At 49.4% G+C, this 19,234-nt stretch overlaps 1 protein-coding gene across 1 annotated transcript in view; it reads left to right on the top strand.

Annotated features, from left to right (window-relative positions):
- The first annotated feature begins 1,745 nt into the window (after window positions 1–1,745).
- Window positions 1,746–19,234, top strand: part of LOC148454007 (small kinetochore-associated protein-like) — a 69,270-nt gene continuing 51,781 nt past the window's right edge. Inside the window, exons 1-2 of the mRNA XM_088461359.1 lie at window positions 1,746–1,919; window positions 14,852–14,928. Of these exons, the coding sequence (XP_088317485.1) occupies window positions 14,862–14,928 (67 nt within the window). The 5' untranslated portion in view covers window positions 1,746–1,919; window positions 14,852–14,861. The remainder of the gene's footprint in view (window positions 1,920–14,851; window positions 14,929–19,234) is intronic.

The following is a 19,234-nucleotide window of genomic DNA, read 5'->3' as shown; positions in this document are numbered from 1 at the left end:
ATCCTTCTGGAGATATGGCTTCCAAAACTGAACACAGTATTCTTGATGAGGATGTACCAATGACCTATACAGCAGTATTATCACTTCTTTCTTTATGCTACTGATTCCTCTCCCTATGCAACCAAGCATCTGACTTGCCTTCCTCATTGCTTTGTTACAATGTTTGCTTGCCTTTAATCACCTGAAATAGTGACTTAGGCCCTGATTCAGAGCTGGACGCTCTGACCAGAGCGCTCGCTCTGAATCAGGGCCCACCTCCATAAATATGGAGCGTCCTCCTGGACGCTCGTATAGCTGTGGGTCACCACCCACAGCATACACGAGCGTGCAGGATGATGGTCGCGATGGTCTTGACCATCGCGACTGCGAGCAGAAGCCTGCGGTTGAGTTTCTCAACCGCAAGGCCAGGAGTGATTTTGTCTCTATCAGAGCCAAAATCACTCCCACTGACATCACTAGTGATGTCAGTGGGGCCGGCTTCTGACGGAAGGCGTTCCCTTGGGAACGCCTCCATCTGACAGGCACGCCCCCCGGCACGCCCACCAAAGGGGGCGTGCTGTCAATCAACATCGACAGCACGCCCCCTTTGATCAGACACTACGAGCGAAGGAAAGTCCTTCGCTCGTCGCGTCTCACGCATGTGCACGACGGAGCTCCCTCCGTCGTGCGCATTCGCAGTGCAGACCATCGACCCACTTGCGAGCGGACAGCCGCTCGCGAGTGGGTCTGAATCAGGGCCTTAGATCCCTTTCCTCTTCAGTAGTTTCCAGTATAGTGCCATTAATACTATATTTAGCCTTTGGATATTTCAGACCCAAGTACATGATCTTGCATTTTTTGGCATTAAACTGGTGGGGGGGCGGTGATACGATTCACGCTGAGTCGCGTCATTTTGGCCCCACCCCCTGCTTCACAATGCCTGTAATACCGGCATTGTGTAGCAGGGGTGGAGCCAAAATTACGTGATCGTGTGGCCCTGCCCACAAATACACATCGCCTGGCCGTCCCCGCCTCCTTTTGCTGTCCACACCCCCTGTGATGCCGATCTGGCTGCTCCCTCCTGGAAGCATGAGTAAAGCATGCACCTGTGTCTGCACCACAGACACTCCTTGGTGGGCCGAAACGGCTGGCTAAGGTTGTCTGCACCCCATTTGGGTTGGCTAAGGTTGTCTGCACCCCATTTGGGCTGGCTATGGTTGTCTGCTCCCCATTTGGGCTGGCTAAGGTAGTTAGAGCGCCATTCTGGCTGAAAGATTGCTAAGTAAACTAATCAAAAGTTAAATTTTGGAAGATTCTGCACAATACATGGTGAAGTGTTTTTATTTTTTTATTAATCAATAAACTGACTTACCAGTGGGCAAGTGGGTCATTTATTAATAATCATATGTAATACTGTGATATTGCCTTCTACGTATGCAGCAAGTGTTACAGATTAGTAGTAGCAGCAGTCATCTCCTCTGTCTACCTGCACGGCTGCCCGTGTGACAGCAGCAAGCCGCACAGAAAGCAGCACCGGGCTCCCTGCAGGGCTGAGTGTGTCTCCTCTCATACGGGGAGCCGGCTGTATCTCTCTCCCAGTCCCTCCCCGGTGACAGCTGTCACACAGTCACAGACCCGCGGCCGGGCACGCGCTCAGACAGCTCCACAACGGCAGGGGTCGCTGCAGGGAGCTGGTGGTCCGGTATTCCAGGTTTCTTAAAAATCTTTTTCACCCCCTTTCTGCACATGTCCGGAAGTGACGTCTGATTTGTTTGAAAATTCCTCATGGCGCGGAGACAGAGGGACAGCACTCTCTGAGACCTGATTCTGTGCTGTAAGCAGTGAGTGACCCGTGACTGGGCCCAGCAGCCATACGCCCCTCCCGGGATTTCTGGATAGATCACATTCCCACTTATGGTCCAAAGGAATTAATGCAGAGGGTTCGTTGTTGCTGTAGCTAATGGCTGTTGTCTTATGTTACTATACATATCAATGGTGTCACTACTGAATGTGCAGTAGGCGTGTACCTGCAGTATATGGCTCAGCAAAATTGCTTCTGTATTGTCCATATTCAGTGACATAAGGTCATACCAGGTGCCCGGAGGCAAAATAGGTGGTGATACCCCCCCTCCCCCTGTAGGCTCCAGCCCCCTGCCCATGTGTATCTAGCTCCAGCCATCCCCCAGTGTATCTCCAGCCAGCCCCTCTGTCTCCCCAGCCAACCCCCACTGTCTCACCGGCCAGGCCCCCTTTCTCTGTCTCTTCAGCCAGCCCCTAGTGTCTCTCCAGCCAGCTCAACTCAGACGCATGAGCAGACGAATAAAATCCCACAAGAAAAAAAATACATTTCAGCCCACACAGGTAAAAAAAACAAAAACATTGGCCACTACAGAAAACGATAAAGCACTTTATAATAAAGATAACTTCTGATTGATTAAAATTCCATCTGAACTGTGGTTATTAACTAACGTAAGATAGCAGAGCGTTGGTGATATGCTGGGCATGTTACATTACTATAAGTACTGAGGGGTAGGAGAATCCCTTACTCCCAATAATTCCACATCTCTATTAGTGTAGTCTCCCCCTCATTTGTACAGTGCACACATGGCAGCAGGGAGCACACATACTACATACAGTACAGCACACACAATACACACCGCACAGTACACACATGGCAGCAGGGAGTACACACTACACACACATGGCAGCAGGGAGCACACACTACACACAGCAAACATGGCAGCAGGGAGCACACACACTACACACAGCACAGTACACACATGGCAGCAGGGAGCACACACTACACACACATGGCAGCAGGGAGCATACACAGCACAGTACACACATGGCAGCAGGGAGCACACACTACACACGGAATCGGTATGATTGGTTCAAATCCCGGCAGCGGCAGGCCGACAATCGTCCTTAAGGTAAGTATAAACTAACCTATTCTACCCCCTAACCCTCCCTTAGGGATGCCTAACCCTAAACTCCAGGGGCGGATTGGGCCGCCGGTAAAGTGGGAGAGTTCCCGCTGGGCCGGTCCCATTCTCCTCTCTTCAGGACCGGCTCACCCTGCACTCATTCATACTCATAGATCGGCCGAGCCAGCTGCAAAGCTTCCTGAATTGCGTTCTGCACAAACCGGAAGCTGTCAACAGTCATCTACTCAGGCTAGCTCCAGGAGCAGAGCAGCGAGGTAGTGTTGCAGGGATGTCCTCACCATTACCCTTATCCATTATTAGCTCTACCGATTCGTGTGTATGTACAGCACGCTGCTGCATGCCTGGCTCTGCATATGAACAGTGGCCTCATGGGAGTTGTAGTGTTCTTTCCAATTCACGGAGTGCTAGTCTGTGGCTTGGGAAACTCCAATTCCCAGCATGCTCCGGGACCTGACAGCTTGCTAGAACTGGAACATATTTTAACATGAAGTATCAGGGATTACTGAGGAGAGCTGCCGATCTCACTACACACACGAGACAATCTGATCTGCACAGCCCTTTATATGTAAGTCTTCTGCCCTGGACCACTGTAGTAAATGTGATTATAATACACTTAACTCAGCTCTGTCCTGCTCTTATACACCTATCACCCTCTACTACACACTATCCTCCTGCTACATAATCCTCTGCTAAACACTATCATCCTCTGCTACACACTATCCTTCTCTGCTACATCACCCTCTACTACACACTATCCTCCACTGCTACATATATCACCCACTAATATACACTATCGTCGTCTACTACACAATGTACCCCACTGCTATATCACCCTCTGCTACACACTATCCTCTCTGCTACATCACCCTCTGCTACACACTATCCTCTCTGCTACATCACCCTCTGCTACACACTATCCTCTCTGCTACATCACTCTCTGCTACACACTATCCTCTCTGCTACATCACTCTCTGCTACACACTATCCTCTCTGCTACATCACCCTTTGCTACACACTATCCTCCTCTGCTACATACAGTATATCACCCACTAATATACACTATCATCCTCTACTACATACACCACCCTCTGTTACACACTATCCTCCTCTGCTTTATCTTTCACATTCCGCTATATCTATAAGCCCCATAGACCTAAACACCCCCACTCCCAGGGACATACCATGCCCACCCTACCCCTGTCCCAGGTTTTATTTTTTTTCCTGTGGGGGGTGACGTATTTTATTCTTTACCTGTGGGCCATTGTGTTTTATATTTACCTATTGTAGCCAATATGTATGATTGTTTTTTTTCTGTGGGGACCAATGTGTGTGTGTTTTTTTTTTTTGCTGGAGTGACAATGTGTTTTATTCTTGTGCAATGTTTTTTTTGTCAGCGCTTGCGTTGCAGCATCTGTACACACTACAGTAGGGCCTGATTCAGACCTGCTCGCGAGCGGGTCGATGGTCCCACACTGCGCATGCTTGAGCCCCGGAGCGAGAGAGAAATTCTCTCGCTCCAGGACTCACTACAAAAGGGGCGGCTGTCAATGTTGATCGACAGCTTGCCCCGTTTCGTGGGCGGGGGGGTGGCTACACAAACAAAGGCATTCCCGAAGGAGCACCTGCGTTTGTGGGCGTCCCTACTGACATCACTCGTGATGTCAGTAGGTGGACTTCCTATTAGAACAGGAAGTCCACTGGGGTTTGCAGCCACGAGACCCTACAACAGTGATTTTCAACCGGCGTGCCGCTGCACACTAGTGTGCCGCGAGCAGTCCCTAAGTGTGCCGCGAGAGAATCGCCGCCCGGAGATGCCCCCCGCAGCTTAACTTTTAACTTTGTGCTCGGGCAGCGCTGAGCTCTTCCAGGTGGCTCAGTCGTACCAATTGAGACGCGGCCGCGTGACATCATAGGTCACGCACGCCGCATCGCTGCCCCCGCCTGCACAGTACTGCTCACTGCTGATGAGCAGTAAATGTGACAGGCTGCTGCAAGCTTGCACCAGATGGACTGAAGGTGTCAGATCTGCCCAGAAAAAGAGCATCTAGCGCTATCGAGGGAAAGGGAGCTCCAGGTAGGGGGGTAATGTATATTACTTTGATGTCTGTGGGGGCCAATGTAATTGTGTTTTTCATGTGGGGGCAATGTATATTATTTTGCTGTCTGTGGGGGCCAATGTAATTGTGCTTTTTTTATGTGGGAGCAATGTATATTATTTTGCTTTCTGAGGGGGATAGTGTGATTTTTTTTTTTTTATCATTTGTGGGCCAGTGTGTTTTATTTTGCTGTCTGGGGGACCAGTGTATTATTTTGCCTTCTGTGGGGGCCAGTGTGATTGTTTTTTTTTTTAAATGGGGGCAAATGTGTTTTATTTTTGTTTTATATGGAGGCCAATGTGCTTAATTTTGTTTTCTGGGGAGGCTTATGAATGTGTTTTTCCCCCCATGGGGACCAATTTGAATGTTTTTCTCCATGGGGGACAGATGGTGTGCCTTGGCAATTTTAAAATCTTGTTCGGTGTGCCGCGAGTTCAAAAAGGTTGAAAATCACTGCCCTACAACAAGGGTCTTGTCGCAAGCCCGATGGTCTTGACCATAGCGACCATCACCTTGCCGCTCGCATAAGCTGTGGGTGGTCACCCACAGCTATGCGAGCGGCCAGGAGGCCGTCTTTAAAAAAAAAAAAAAGGGACGCCCTGATTCAGAGCGAGCACTTTCAAAGAGCATCCGGCTCTGAATCAGGCCCTCAGTCCTTGCATACTCAGATGTACACCAGGGAAGGACTGCGTAGTTGCGTTAGCATAAGGTCGCAGACACAGATTCAGCAAAAAAGGCAAGAAAAACTACAACTGCGTCCAATTTAGAATCAGGCCCTCCACCTTTGACAGACCCCTCCCCCACTAGGGCTGCTTCCATAAAGTTCACGGGCTGGTTTTCTGACCCAATCTGCCCCTGCTAACCTCCCACCCAAGTGCCTAACCCTAATCCCGCCTCTAAGTGCCTAAACCTAACCCCCCCTTTCCCGCCGCCTAAACCTAAGTCCCCCGGGGGAGTGCCTAACCCTAAGTCCTCCCCGGGAGCCCTAAACCTAACCCCCCCACCCCCTCCCGTGGCTGTCCACTCCCGGCTTCCCTTCGATCGGGATCCCGGGCGACGGTCTCCCGGCGTATGCAAAATGACAGGCGTCGACATTTTGACGCCTGTCATTTAACCCTTGCCGGGATTAAGCAAACAGCACAGTACACATATGGCAGCAGGAAGCACACACTACATGCAGCACGGAGCACACACACTACACGCAGCACAGTACACACATGGTAGCAGGAAGCACACACTACACGCAGCACAGTACACACATTGCAGCAGAGTGCACACACACACTACACGCAGCACAGTACACACATGGCAGCAGGGAGCACACACACTACACACAGCACACACATGGCAGCTGGGAGCGCACACACTACACACAGCACACAGATGGCAGCAGGGAGCACACACACTACACACAGCACACACATGGCAGCGGGGAGCGCACACACTACACACAGCACACAGATGGTAGCAGGGAGCACACACTACACACAGCACAGTACATACATGGCAGCGGGGAGCACATGCATTACACACAGCACACATGACAGCAGGGAGGGATCACACACAAGGAGTGTGACATACAGACAGGAAGCCGGGGGTGGCGAGCACACAGTAGGTAGAGAGAGGCGGCTTACCTGCACAGAGTTGTTCAGGGCCAGGGAGAGGACGCTGACGAACTGGTAAACCATCTCCAGGTACCCCACCCCCGCCCACTCTCCTATCGGCTGAAGTTGAACAGCTTCATCGACAGCGGGGGGTGAGCAAAACAGAGCACCTGGCGCGGGGGGCACAACTGGAAGCTGCGGTGTAAGGGCCGCTGCTCCCAGCTATTTAGCAACAGCCCTCCCCGCTAGCCGGCCCAAAGCATATGATAACTTCCAGTTTGCGTTCCTAATGGAACGCAAGTACCGGAACTATGGCTTGACAGCAGTGTGAGGCAGTCCGGTTGAGGGGGGCTATAGGACCGGACCAGAACTGGAACTTTCCTGGTTGCCAATCCGCCCCTAAATCCATCTATAACCTCTGCCAACGGTTGCAGATGGATCTATAATTATAGATAGATTTATTTGTGTGCCTCTGCTGCCTGGTGCCCCCCTGACAGCCGGCGGCCAGTGACTCCATTGTCTTCGGGAGTTCCGCCACAGTCTATATTGCATACCTCCCAACATGACCCCTTCCAGGAGGGTCAATAGGCTTTGCTCCTGCACTTCCCTCTTAATGTATGATTGCCATCACCTGTGGTGAAACATCTTTCTTACTGCTGGGCATACACTATACAATTATCTGTTAGATATCTAGTGTTCATTCTAGCTCCGGCGGCAGGCAGGGCGCCGGAGCTAGAGAGGGCAACCTTGCGCGTGCGCCCGAAAAGGGCGTGTTCATGAAAAGGGGGCGTGTCTATAAGACGCGTCCCCTTTTCGTCATACTTGGGGGCGTGCCCGGCGCTTACGGACATGCCGGGCAGCCTCCAAGCGTTGCAGAAAGGGAGAATAGATGCCGGACGCATGCGCCCGCCGTCTATTCTCCGGCGGTGACCGGGTCACCGCATGTTTCTCCACCCACGAGACACTGCGTCCCGCGGGTGAGAACAGCACCCGCAGGCTGTGAGGGCAGGGTGCTTTTTGCCCACCTCCTGGAGGGCAGGGTGCTTTTTGCCCTCCAGGAGGAGGGCAGGGCGCCGCGCCCCGCTAAAACAGCCTAGCGGGAACGCTAGATATCTGTCCAATATGGCTGGTTAAAATGAAAACCTGGTAATGTATGGGAGCAAATGACAGTCGATATTATGGTCTTAAACATTGGAAAACGGACAAAAAACAATTGTTCAAATTTGTTTAAATTCATGTGTTTTACCCAATTTGTCTGAACGACCATTTTAGTCTGTTTTCCAGTGCTTGTGAGCAAATGGTCGATTGTCATTTGCTCCGATACATTACCAGATTTTCATTCCAACCAGCCAGATATCTGACAGATAATTGTATAGTGTATGCCCGGCATAAGATGGGCATACACTGACAGATACAATGCCTGTCAGGCCGACAGACATTTTATCTGGCAGCCTGCAGATGTGTTCCACTAGCTTTTAAATAAAATGGTAAGAACGTATTGTGCAGTACAATACAAAAGAGAATAGTGTGAAATTATGACTGCAGTCATTTAGGAACTTTCTCCGTCCATACCAGGTATTACAACTTATGTTTTATCATGGTCCTATCTGGTATTAAAAAAGAATTAAGGTATCTGCGCTGGTAATTATATATATATATATATATATATATATATATATATGACACCTTGTTAATAAAACAAATATGTAACTTATTCAATAGTGAACTCCAGTTCAATATAACATACACACATATAACAAATATTAATAAAAATTATTGCCATGAATGATGCTAACAACTAAATGAATAGGGTGGTTGTTGCAAATGTATAGTGTCCAATTGTTCCCAAGGGCTAATATGTAGCCAGTAAATAAAATCCAGCAAATGACAATATTGTTAATATAAAAGAGGGGCCCAAGATAGGGAATATATTCAAGCTAATTGATGTCACAAATCGCTCACATCCCTTTGTATAAAGTCCAGTGACTACAACTCCTAACCCAAGGGCTCACAGGAGAATAATTGAGCGGCAGTAAAGTGAGGCTGAGTCACACCGTTCGGGCGACTCCTGCCCGCACTGGGATGGATAGCGAGAGACTGTGGATGAAGGGTGCAACGTACCGGGTGCTGATGTATAGCTGAATGGCACCACGGGATCGGCTCCCACACACACCGCCGGCAGAAGGACAACAGCCCGTAGTAGAGGGGGCACCACGGCTGAGAAACCCCAGAGGACGATGGAGACCAGCGGCAACAGGTGCGTGTCCGTCCTGACCGGCACAGAGGCCCGGCGGCTGAGCAGGATGGAGTCAGATGGCCGCTAAGTAGGTGTGGGCGGCTGCCGGGAGCTGAGCACACAGAGACCCAGATAGCTCGACCAGAAAGCACAATTGGCAGTCACTTCAGTACTTGGAGCCAAGAGTGTGTGAAGTTAACGGCAATTCACTTGTTCCAGCAGCCATCTGACTCCATCCCGCTCAGCCGCCGGGCCTCTGTGCCGGTCAGGACGGACACGCACCTGTTGCCGCTGGTATCCATCGTCCTCTGGGGTTTCTCAGCCGTGGTGCCCCCTCTACTACGGGCTGTTGTCCTTCTGCCGGCGGTGTGTGTGGGAGCCGATTCCGTGGTGCCATTCAGCTATACATCAGCACCCGGTACGTTGCACCCTTCATCCACGGTCTCTCGCTATCCATCCCAGTGCGGGCAGGAGTCGCCCGAACGGTGTGACTCAGCCTCACTTTACTGCCGCTCAATTATTCTCCTGTGAGCCCTTGGGTTAGGAGTTGTAGTCACTGGACTTTATACATAGGGATGTGAGCGATTTGTGACATCAATTAGCTTGAATATATTCCCTATCTTGGGCCCCTCTTTTATATTAACAATATTGTCATTTGCTGGATTTTATTTACTGGCTACATATTAGCCCTTGGGAACAATTGGACACTATCCATTTGCAACAACCACCCTATTCATTTAGTTGTTAGCATCATTCATGGCAATAATTTTTATTAATATTTGTTGTGTGTATGTTATATTGAACTGCAGTTCACTATTGAATAAATTACATATTTGTTTTATTAACAAGGTGTCATATATATATATATATATATATATATATAAAATTACCAGCGCAGATACTTTAATTCTTTTTCTACTTCAGGGTCCATAGGGTATCCACAGGATACCTTGGGGTATAGGCGATGGCGGCAGACATCCAGGCACCACAGAGTTAAATTCTCAGCCTCCCAGGATGCACTGGGGTCCCTCTCCTATACCCCGCCCCCGAGCCTCAGGCCACTCAGTTTTCGTTGGTGCCTGGCCGGACCAGTCGCACCGTACAGAGGGGGGTCTTTTCAAGGCCCCTGAAGATTTCTTTGCAGCTGTGGCTGCACAACTAGAGTGCTCCAGCATAGGACAGTCAGTATTGACGTCCATGCTGTCACTCCTACACCCCGCCGGTACCAGAACGCCGGTACTGATCCGGGGATGCTGGTTGGTAGCTGGGGTCACAGCTAGCGGTGATCCCCGGCTACCTGGACTGTGGCCGGATGCACGGGGGACAAGGTAAGCGGCGGGGTCCTGCGGTGGGCACCCGCCGGTAACACAGTCCTTTTTGGTCCCCAGGCAGGGGGCTCCCTGGGGACCGGCTGCGCGTGGGGCCAGGTACTGATCCTGCGCCTTCCACTAGACCACCAGGGACAGCGGCCCGCAGCATGTGCGATACAGCGCGGCGTCCAAGGGGTTAATAGCAGGCCAGGGGAGAACACCTTCCCTGTCTCACAGCCGGCGTCTCCCCCGCTGCACAGTGCCATTCCACAGCGGTCTGAGCGGGCTGTGTCAGTGCTCCTCCCCCGGGCCCGCCTCCTCTCTGCTCCTCGGTGGCCATTTTCTCACTACATGTGCTGGTAATGACAAACGCTGCTGGAAGCTGTTACAGGTGCCATTGCGGTTCGGGTCCCCCGCATACCTCTCCTTCAATTAAGGTCAGTGTATGCAGCACTGTTTCCTACCAGGCTCTGGTCTGTGTAGTTGATCACAGTGCTTGTAATGCAGGATGTTATCTGTGCATTGTATGTGACTTAAATGCTAGCGCTGTTTGCCTGTACTTTCATTTCTGACTATCAGCCTTTTTCCTATCCCTGTTCTTCTGCTACAGCCCTTGCGGTGCGGTGTTGCAGGGTGTTTATTACCTCACAGTAAACGTGGTTTTTCTGTGTGGGAGGTCACATACGCTCCGTTCACAATCCTCATGTCTGAAAGTGAACGAGGATATCCTCTTCCAGCTATAATGTACTGATATCATGTGCAGTTAGCGGAGGGATATGTAGACGTGAGGGTTTATGGAGGGCATGTTGTATTGTATATCACGCCCCATTTCTGTCACTGTGCCTGCACAAAAAGGGACCGCCCTCGGCTGGCTAAGATGCTTACAGCCCTTGTGGGCAACGCTCCCTGCGTTTCCCCATAGGGGTTATCGCAGCGAGTGGTGGTCTCATCACATGCAGGGGTCCCTGGGCAGTTGATGGTACCCCAGTGTATCCTGTTTTTCGCCCCCCCAGGTCTCGCAGGAGCCTGTGTGGGTGAATTTATTGTCCAAATGGTATAGCACCTGATGGATGTTTTACAGGGGGAGTCACCATTTCGGCCTTCTAAACGGCCTTTCGGGCCTCAGACGGGTAAGGACATGACGTCTGATGACGGTGACATTATTGACTTTTTCAGACACGAGCCCCTTAGTGCAAAGGAGGCGTAGTCTGGGTCTAAAGTCTATATACCTGGCCTTATACGGGCAGTCCGTGCGGCTTTGGTTATTACATATCCCCGTGGCTAAATCCAACTATGCCTTCTTGAAGGATAAGGGTGTTGCCACTGTAATTCCTCTATCTGGTCAGGTGGATCATTTAGAGGAGGCGTGGAAAATCCGGGTAAGCGGTTCCAGCCTCAAAAACGGTTGACCTTTTGCATACCCCTTTGCGGATAATTATTTTTCCGAATGGGAGTTACCGTTACGGGTAGATTCTCATGTTACACGCCTAGTGTTACGTGGCCCATGCCCTCCAGGTCCTCCTTGAAGGAGGTTACACATTGCAAGGTGCAAATATATCTAAAATCCAATTATTCCCTTGCTGGAGGGGCTTCCAGGCCGGCTATGGCCGTGTGCTGGGGGGCCAGAGCCATGGAGCGCTGGGTAGGTAACTGGATCTCTGCACACTGACTCTCCAGCAGAGCAGGTGGATAGTGGCAAATTCTCAGAGACTTCGCCACGTTCATAATGAGACAGTCTTTACATATAGCCTACTCCTTTCCAGAATCTCCTCGGCAGCAGCTTGGCGGCTGTAGCGGCTCGCCGCTCCCTGTGGTTGCGCTCTTGGAAAGCGGACGCAGATTCCATTTGGAATGTTTTGCCTTTTACGGGACAGGTCCTGTTTGGCCCTCATCTGGACACAATTGTGGCCCCGCAGGCAGCAACTACGTCTGCCTGTCTGCCATCGGCTACAGTCCCATCGGGGTCTGGGGTTTTGTCTTTTCGGCCCTGTGAGGCCATGGTAAGTCTAAAATATAGATTTCCAAGACAGTCAGTAGCCAGGAAATCTGCTCAGCCATAAGAACAGGCTTGGATTACAAGACGTCCTACTCCCAAGTTGGACTATAAGCCTTCAGCCTCAGGGGACGGGCCTCCTCTCGGGGGACCCCAGAGTTGGAGGCCGGCTTCTCCAGTTCGCCCAGTGCTGGTGTCTGTCCTCCAAGGACCCTGGGGTAAGAGAAGTATTTTCTTGAATGTATGTCCTCTCCTCCCGGTAAAAGCCTCCCAGACTGTTTTTCATTACAGGTCTTCTGTCAATTCAAGACAAGGCCCTGTAATTTTTGAGGGTGTTACACTCTATGCTCCAGGTAGGAGTTATAGTACCTATTCCGTTGCCCCAAAGGGGAACGAGGTATTACTCCATCCTCTTTCTGGTACGGAAACCCAATGGGTCTTACCTGGACATCCTCAACCTCGAATCCTTCAACAAATTCTTAAGGGTTCCTTGGTTCAGGAGGGGGACCCTGCATTCCATCACTCGATGGAGCCTGGGAATTTTGTGGTGTCGTTGGATATATTCAGGGTGACTACCTGAATGTCCCTATTTTCTTCGAACACCAGTGTTTTTCCTCAGGTTTGCAGTGGTCGATAAGCATTTCCAGTTTTACCAGGGTCATGGCAGTTATGGCAGCCCACCTGCAGATGCAGGGGGTCCGCTTGTTACCCAATCCGGGTGACCACCTGGTGTTACCAGAGTCTCCAGAGATACTTCAGTGCCATCTGCAACGGACAATATCTGTGTTGCTAAGTTAGGGCTGACTGATACACTGGAAATGGTCCTCTCTGATTCTTCACAGAGGATGCTCCATAAGGTGTCGCTGTTCGATATGGTGGAGAGTACCCAGTGTCACTCTAGAAAAATTGATCCTCTCCGGATGGGATGGGTTGCCCCATAGGATAAAGTCAATAGTGCTTTCCCCAAAGGTTTGTCTTTCTCTGGCCTGGTGGCTGCGGAAAGCTTACCTAAACAAGGGGCACCCCCTTTGGGATTGCGCACCGGGTCCTTCTGACAACGGACGCCAGTATCCGTGGCTGGGAAGCAGTGACGGGTCCACACTTGTTCCAGGGCAGGTGGACACCAGTAGTTTTTGCGCTTCCCATAAACATCTGAGAACTCTGAGCAGTATTCACGGTTCTCCAGCATGCAGGACAGGTCCTCCACGGAAATACCGTGCAGGTACGGTCTGACAACGCCATCATGATGGCTTATGTAAACCACCTAGGTGGTTCCCGAAGTCGGGCGACACTAACAGTGGTGTCCCAAATTCTGGCTTGGGTGGAAGGCTATATCCCTGCCGTCATCGGCAGTGTTCATTCAGAAATCCTCAGATGGAAAGCAGGCTTTCCCAGCCGTCAGGATGTGCATTCAGGGAAATGTCCTCTTCATCAGGAGGTGTTCAATCTTCTGGTGAACAAGTGGAGCCTTTCAGAGATGAGACTCTTATGGTAGACGTATGTTGGTCCAGTGGACCTACTAAGTTGTGTACCTCATCCCTCCGTTATCCCTTCTTCCAGTAATAGCAAGAAGGAGGCGCGCTCCTGCTGATAGCTCGCGCGTGGGCCAGACGGCACTATTACTCAGATCTTTGGAGTGTTTCAGTTAACACTCCGAAGCTGTTACCTCTACGACCAGACCTGTTGTCTCAGGATCCTGGCTGATACCCAGACCTGGGTTGTCTGTCCTTGCCGGGTGGCGGTGGAGACTGCCCTCTTAAGGTCTAGGAGTTTTCCCAGCTCTATAGTTAACAGGGCCTATGTCCATGCTAAGAGCTCGGAAGATTTTATCTGCAAGAATTTACCATCAGGTATGGCATACTTTCTTTCAGTTGTGTCGCCCTACAGGCTCTGCTCCTCGGGTATTCCGGATATCCAGAGTGTTGGCTTTCCTACAGGTGGGCTTAGATAACGGTCTTCGCCTTGCTTACCTGACGGTGCAGGTTTCTGCCCTGTTGGTTTCATCATAGGATTGCTACTCTGATGTCCGCACCTTTGTGCAGGGTATACATTATATTCAGCATCCCTTTGTTCCTCCTGTGGCTCCTTGGGATTTGGCTGTGGTCTTTAGGGCTCTCGACATTTGATCCACTGGGCTCAGTGGACTTCAAATGGCTTATGGCTAGGAATGTATTCCTTCTGGCCATTGATTTGGCCGGTAGGATCTCAGAATGGGGGGCTCTGTCATGTAGACCTCCCTCTTTCTCATCTTTCCTAGGAACACTTGCCCTGGTTTTGTACCTACGGTGGTGTCTAGTTTCCACATCAATGAGGAAATTATAGTACCTGCCTTTACTTCCCCAGTCCTTTCTGCTGGTGAGGCCTCTTTGGATGTGGTACGGGCTCTAAGAATTTAAGTTGACCGTACCAGTCCATTTAAGAAATCAGACTCTCGGTTTTGTCCTTTCTGGTTTCCATAAAATGGGTTGGCCTGCCACTGTGCTAGCTTTGGCAGGATGGATTCACAGTTCTTCCTGTTCCATCCTCTTTTAAAGCTCTTCCACTAGGTCTGTGGTTCCTTCGTGGGCAGCTCGACGTGGCGCTTCAGCGGTGATTGGCAGCCACGTGGTCATCTGTCAATGTACTATTTAGCACACCTGTTCTATTGCTTATGTATTGCAATAAACCACTTTTTATTTATTCCTACAGCATTGCATTTATGAAAGGTGCAGCGACCATGGAAAAATCTAAGTTACCTGTTAGATCGCATGCCGCAAACGCAACAGGTAAATCAGTATTTCCATGTTTGTTTCTAAATCTAAAATACATAACCTATTGTTGAATTTGTAAATAAACCTTTTAATACATTCCTGCCTATAAACCTCTAAGATTCACCTGCCTAGAACCTCTAAGACAAAACCTGCCTATAAACCTCTAAACACAACGCTAATTGCGTATGCAGTATGACCGCAAATAAAGACATGAGTGGAATCTGTGGTTCCAACACACAAGTATTATTCAGGTAAAAGTACAGTCAGTTACACGCAATCTATACATACATAATTTAGGCGTAAAAGGAAATAATACAGATCAAGTACGGTTATACATACGCTGCGCCTCTGGACCCAGAGATAGACTTCTGACTAGATATCCTCAGTTCACCCAAAATTCAGCATGAACTGGCAAACCAGTGTTTGGACACATGTATTTATTCCCCCCCAGACTGAAACAGGACAAAGGGGAAACTTCCTGCTGATCTCATTGGTTCCCAGAGGAGGAGCATATGTAACAACACATTTAACAGGTTGTTTCAAATAGACTTTCCCTGCCTCTAACAGCCGGGGTCTTTCTGGTAATGCCTCCTGTAACATTCCATCAACTAAAACATTTTGTTGCTTATAAGTTCTGCGATCTGTAACTTGAGTTTGCATGATGCGATCTCTCCACCGATAACACCAGGATTCTGTAAAAAGCGTACGCATCAGAACGAGACCAAACATACCTTGCTTATCATGTATAATACCTTAGATATCAAAAACCTCTATTTCTTAGCATTTAAACTAACTTAACCACCTTGAATCATACATTTTGATGCTTATGGAACCTGTGCGAATATGTAGTGTGTGTGTATTCGGGGTTTGATATAAGGACGCTAGTTATTAATGGGTGAGATTTAAGTGCATAATCTCTCATACACGAAGTGAACATCCAGCAGTGTGGATGGCTGAGGGTTGTAATTCTACATGCCCTCTGTCAGCAGGCCCCCACCTGCTGTGTTCAAAGGAAAACAAAACCTCTTTTGTTCTCACAGACTCTTGTGTGAAGTGCAAATGTATTATCACCTCAAACTGTGGGATTTGGAGCCATCTTGTCTAGGATTCAGGCAAATCCAATTGTGTAGATATTATATTACAATTGCCACAACTATACTTTATCTGCATCCAGGGATTCCCAATTTGTATGTAAAAATACCCATTGTCTCTTCTTATTTACTTCTACTCAGACAGCTGGTTTTTCCCGTTGCCCTTGGTAGGTAAACAAAAACATTGCCATCTGTTCTTAGCTGCTGGGTTATAACTTGTATTAATGCTGACCACACAAAATGGTGCCTTGCGATCTCATTTCCAAAATGGAGTCTTGCGGCCATTCGCAAGATGGCGTCGCTGCGATTAAATTTTAAACTGAACTTGTCTCACTAAATTATTCAACTTCGACACTATTTACTATGGGTTCTGTAAAGTAATCCTACAGTTTAAACAGAATAAGTATAACTTCTGATTTCTATAGTTGGATTATGCCTATTTAGGCACATGGGGCCTGAGATGAAGCTGAATAGAAGTCTGCCATAATGGCTCCTTTACTTTGTGCAAGTAACTAAATGTGTATAGTCTCTCACGCTGAGTTGTATGTATCTTTGTGAGAGAACCTCTCCTATTTGGGATGTAGTGCATATGCCAGCGGACGGGATGCTGGTTGTCAAAATACAGACGCCGGAATGCCGCCGCCCGGCAAAATGCCCATGCCGATATCCCAAACGAAGGATCTGGGTAAGTATCCACTGCGTCTTGGGGATTGGGGGGTTAGCTTTAGGGCCCCTGGGGGAAAATTATGGTTAGGCACGCCCCAAGATGGTTAGGCAGAGGGGAGAGGGGGTTAGGCACCCCCCTGGGAGGGTTAGGTTTAGGGTGCGGGAAGGGGGTATGGGGGGTGTTAGGAACCACCGGTGTAGGTTAGGGTTAGGAACTCCCCCGAGAGGGATAGGGTACTTACCAGCCGGCGTCGGGATTTTCAATAGTCGTTCAACCGCCGTTTTTTCATACCCAACCCCTCCTATATGTATGCTATGTTGAATGCCTGTCCTAATCATCAATTTGCACTTATACCAGCTCTATCCTTGGTGCAAAAGATATATTTGAAAATATATATCTATGCTTCTGTCCCATTCTGCATTGCCTGAAATGCAGTCGCAACACATTCACTTATTGCTTATTTCGGAGGTTCACAAACTCCACTATTGCATTTCTCGGTTTAAGGATATCAATGCTTGAGTCCAGGTGGTTAAATCAAATTGACTTAGTTACTAATTAAGTCACCTGTGCTCAAGCATGGAGAGAACCTTAAAAAGTGGACTGTAATGGCCGAGTTTGGGAACCTCTGTCCTATGAGAACGCTTAGCTTATTCCCCTTCTGGAGCAATTGAAGATGCATCCGAACGGCGTATGATCGCATCGCCTGTACTTGCGTACACTTATTTCTGGAGCGATACTGGGGTCTGGATTCCTTATGACGTGCTCTGACCAATCAGCAGCGCTGTCCGGTATAGTCAGTCACTATCATGCTGCAGAGAAAGGGGAGGAGCCTATGAAAGTGTGCTCTCCATAGTCTCCACACAGGATCTGAGCAGCCTGTCAATCACACTAGCTGCTGCTTCTGAGGGACTGCACAGGGAGGGAGAACTAGATGGCTACAATGGGAGGGAATACTGACTGTAATTTACAGCCTTGTAGCTGCCTTAATTTGTCCTAGACACAGGATAGCTCTCCTTTAGAGAATCCTCATGTAGAAGTTCTTCACATTTTAGAAAGAGGTGCTGTTCTCTAGAACACTTTGTCTGTCCATAGCCATTCTATGTAAGTTCATTCAGGGAGCTCTTCTGAAGTGCCATGGATGGCTGTGTACATTAGCAAGAGGAAGAGAGCATGAATTGCAATGTTCTCCCCAGGCATAATTTCACATGTGCTCTGCTTGGCTTTTTTTTTTTTTTTATTTTATTTTCAAGCCTAATAGCTTAATGCTGCTCTAGGGGTCTGCCAGACAAAATAGGTCTCACTGCGCTTACATGACTGTGACGGAGCCTTCCCATGAGATCTCTTCCCCCTCTTTAAAAGGCAGGGTGCTGTTTGGACAGCAGTTACATTACAGAGAGGGCAGGTGGAGGGTGCAGATGTACACTGTGTGTCTCAACTGCTGTACACAATTAGATCTGTATCCAGCCAGCAAGTAACCAATATCAATAAGAGTCTTGATAATATTCATTGTCTCCTTTCCCCCTACTTCTTAATGCCACCCAGCAACTAATGTTTCCTGGTGATAACACTGATTTCTACTTCAGGGTCCATAGGGGGTCCACAGGGTTGACCTTGAGGATATAGCTGGATCAGGATCCATGGGCACCACACAGTTAAGCTTTTAGCTCCCAGGATGCACTTGGGTCCTCCTCTATACCCCGCCCCCGAGCCACAGGCACCTCAGTGTAAGTTGGTGCCCGGCAGGAGCATCCCCCAGAAGCTGTTTATTTTAGAGTAGATTTTTATTTGTTTTAGTCTCTCTTTTTACTACAGACGGCAGCGAAGGGCTGTCTATACAGACGCCCACGCTGCCGCTCTGATCCCCGACTGGCGCCGACTGGGGTTATGGCCAGCCGGGGGAGGAAGCCTTCCCTGTTCAGCGGCTCCTCTCCTCAGCTCAGCGCGCCTTTCAGCACGTAGTCTGGCGTCGCTGAGCGGCAGACTCTTCGGCCACTCCTCTGAGGTCTCTGGGGGCCATTTTCTTTGTGGCAACGCAGATCTCGGAGCACGCGGACCGGTCCCCCTGTGTACCTCTCCCCTGATTTAAGGACAGTGTACACAGCACTATAGCCCTCCCAGACACTGAATCTGGGCAGTTTGATTGTAGTGGAAAGGTACAGTGAGTATATCTTCTCTGCATGGTATGTGACTTTTGCTAGTGCTGCCTGTCTGTGCTTATTTTCCGCTTACTGTCAGCTTATACCTATCCCTTTACTTCTCCTACAAGCCCTACAGGTGTGTGGGGGAGGGGCGTTTCTACAGACCTCACCTATATAAATCACGTTTTTGTGAGGTTCGTCACATACAGTTGTGTGCGACACAGTGCCATATTGTGAGCTGTTGTTCAACACACTGGTGAGTGCGTTTACTTCTGCTCTGTTGCCAGATATATAATATATTCTGTCATGTCAGACGAGGAGCTTGAGCGCTCAGTGCTTCCGGTGTTGGCCTCCTGTGGATGCTGTTCTGCAGTAGTGGATAGGCAGGATTTGTCACAGGATGGCCTGTGTAGTTGGTGCCAGGT

The sequence above is a fragment of the Taudactylus pleione genome, unplaced genomic scaffold (assembly GCF_031769625.1).
Source record: "Taudactylus pleione unplaced genomic scaffold, aTauple2 ptg001041l, whole genome shotgun sequence".
In the NCBI taxonomy this organism is placed as follows: Eukaryota; Metazoa; Chordata; class Amphibia; order Anura; family Myobatrachidae; genus Taudactylus; species Taudactylus pleione.
The sequence above is the reverse complement of the archived record's forward strand: the minus strand, read 5'-3'. Positions and strand labels throughout refer to the sequence as shown.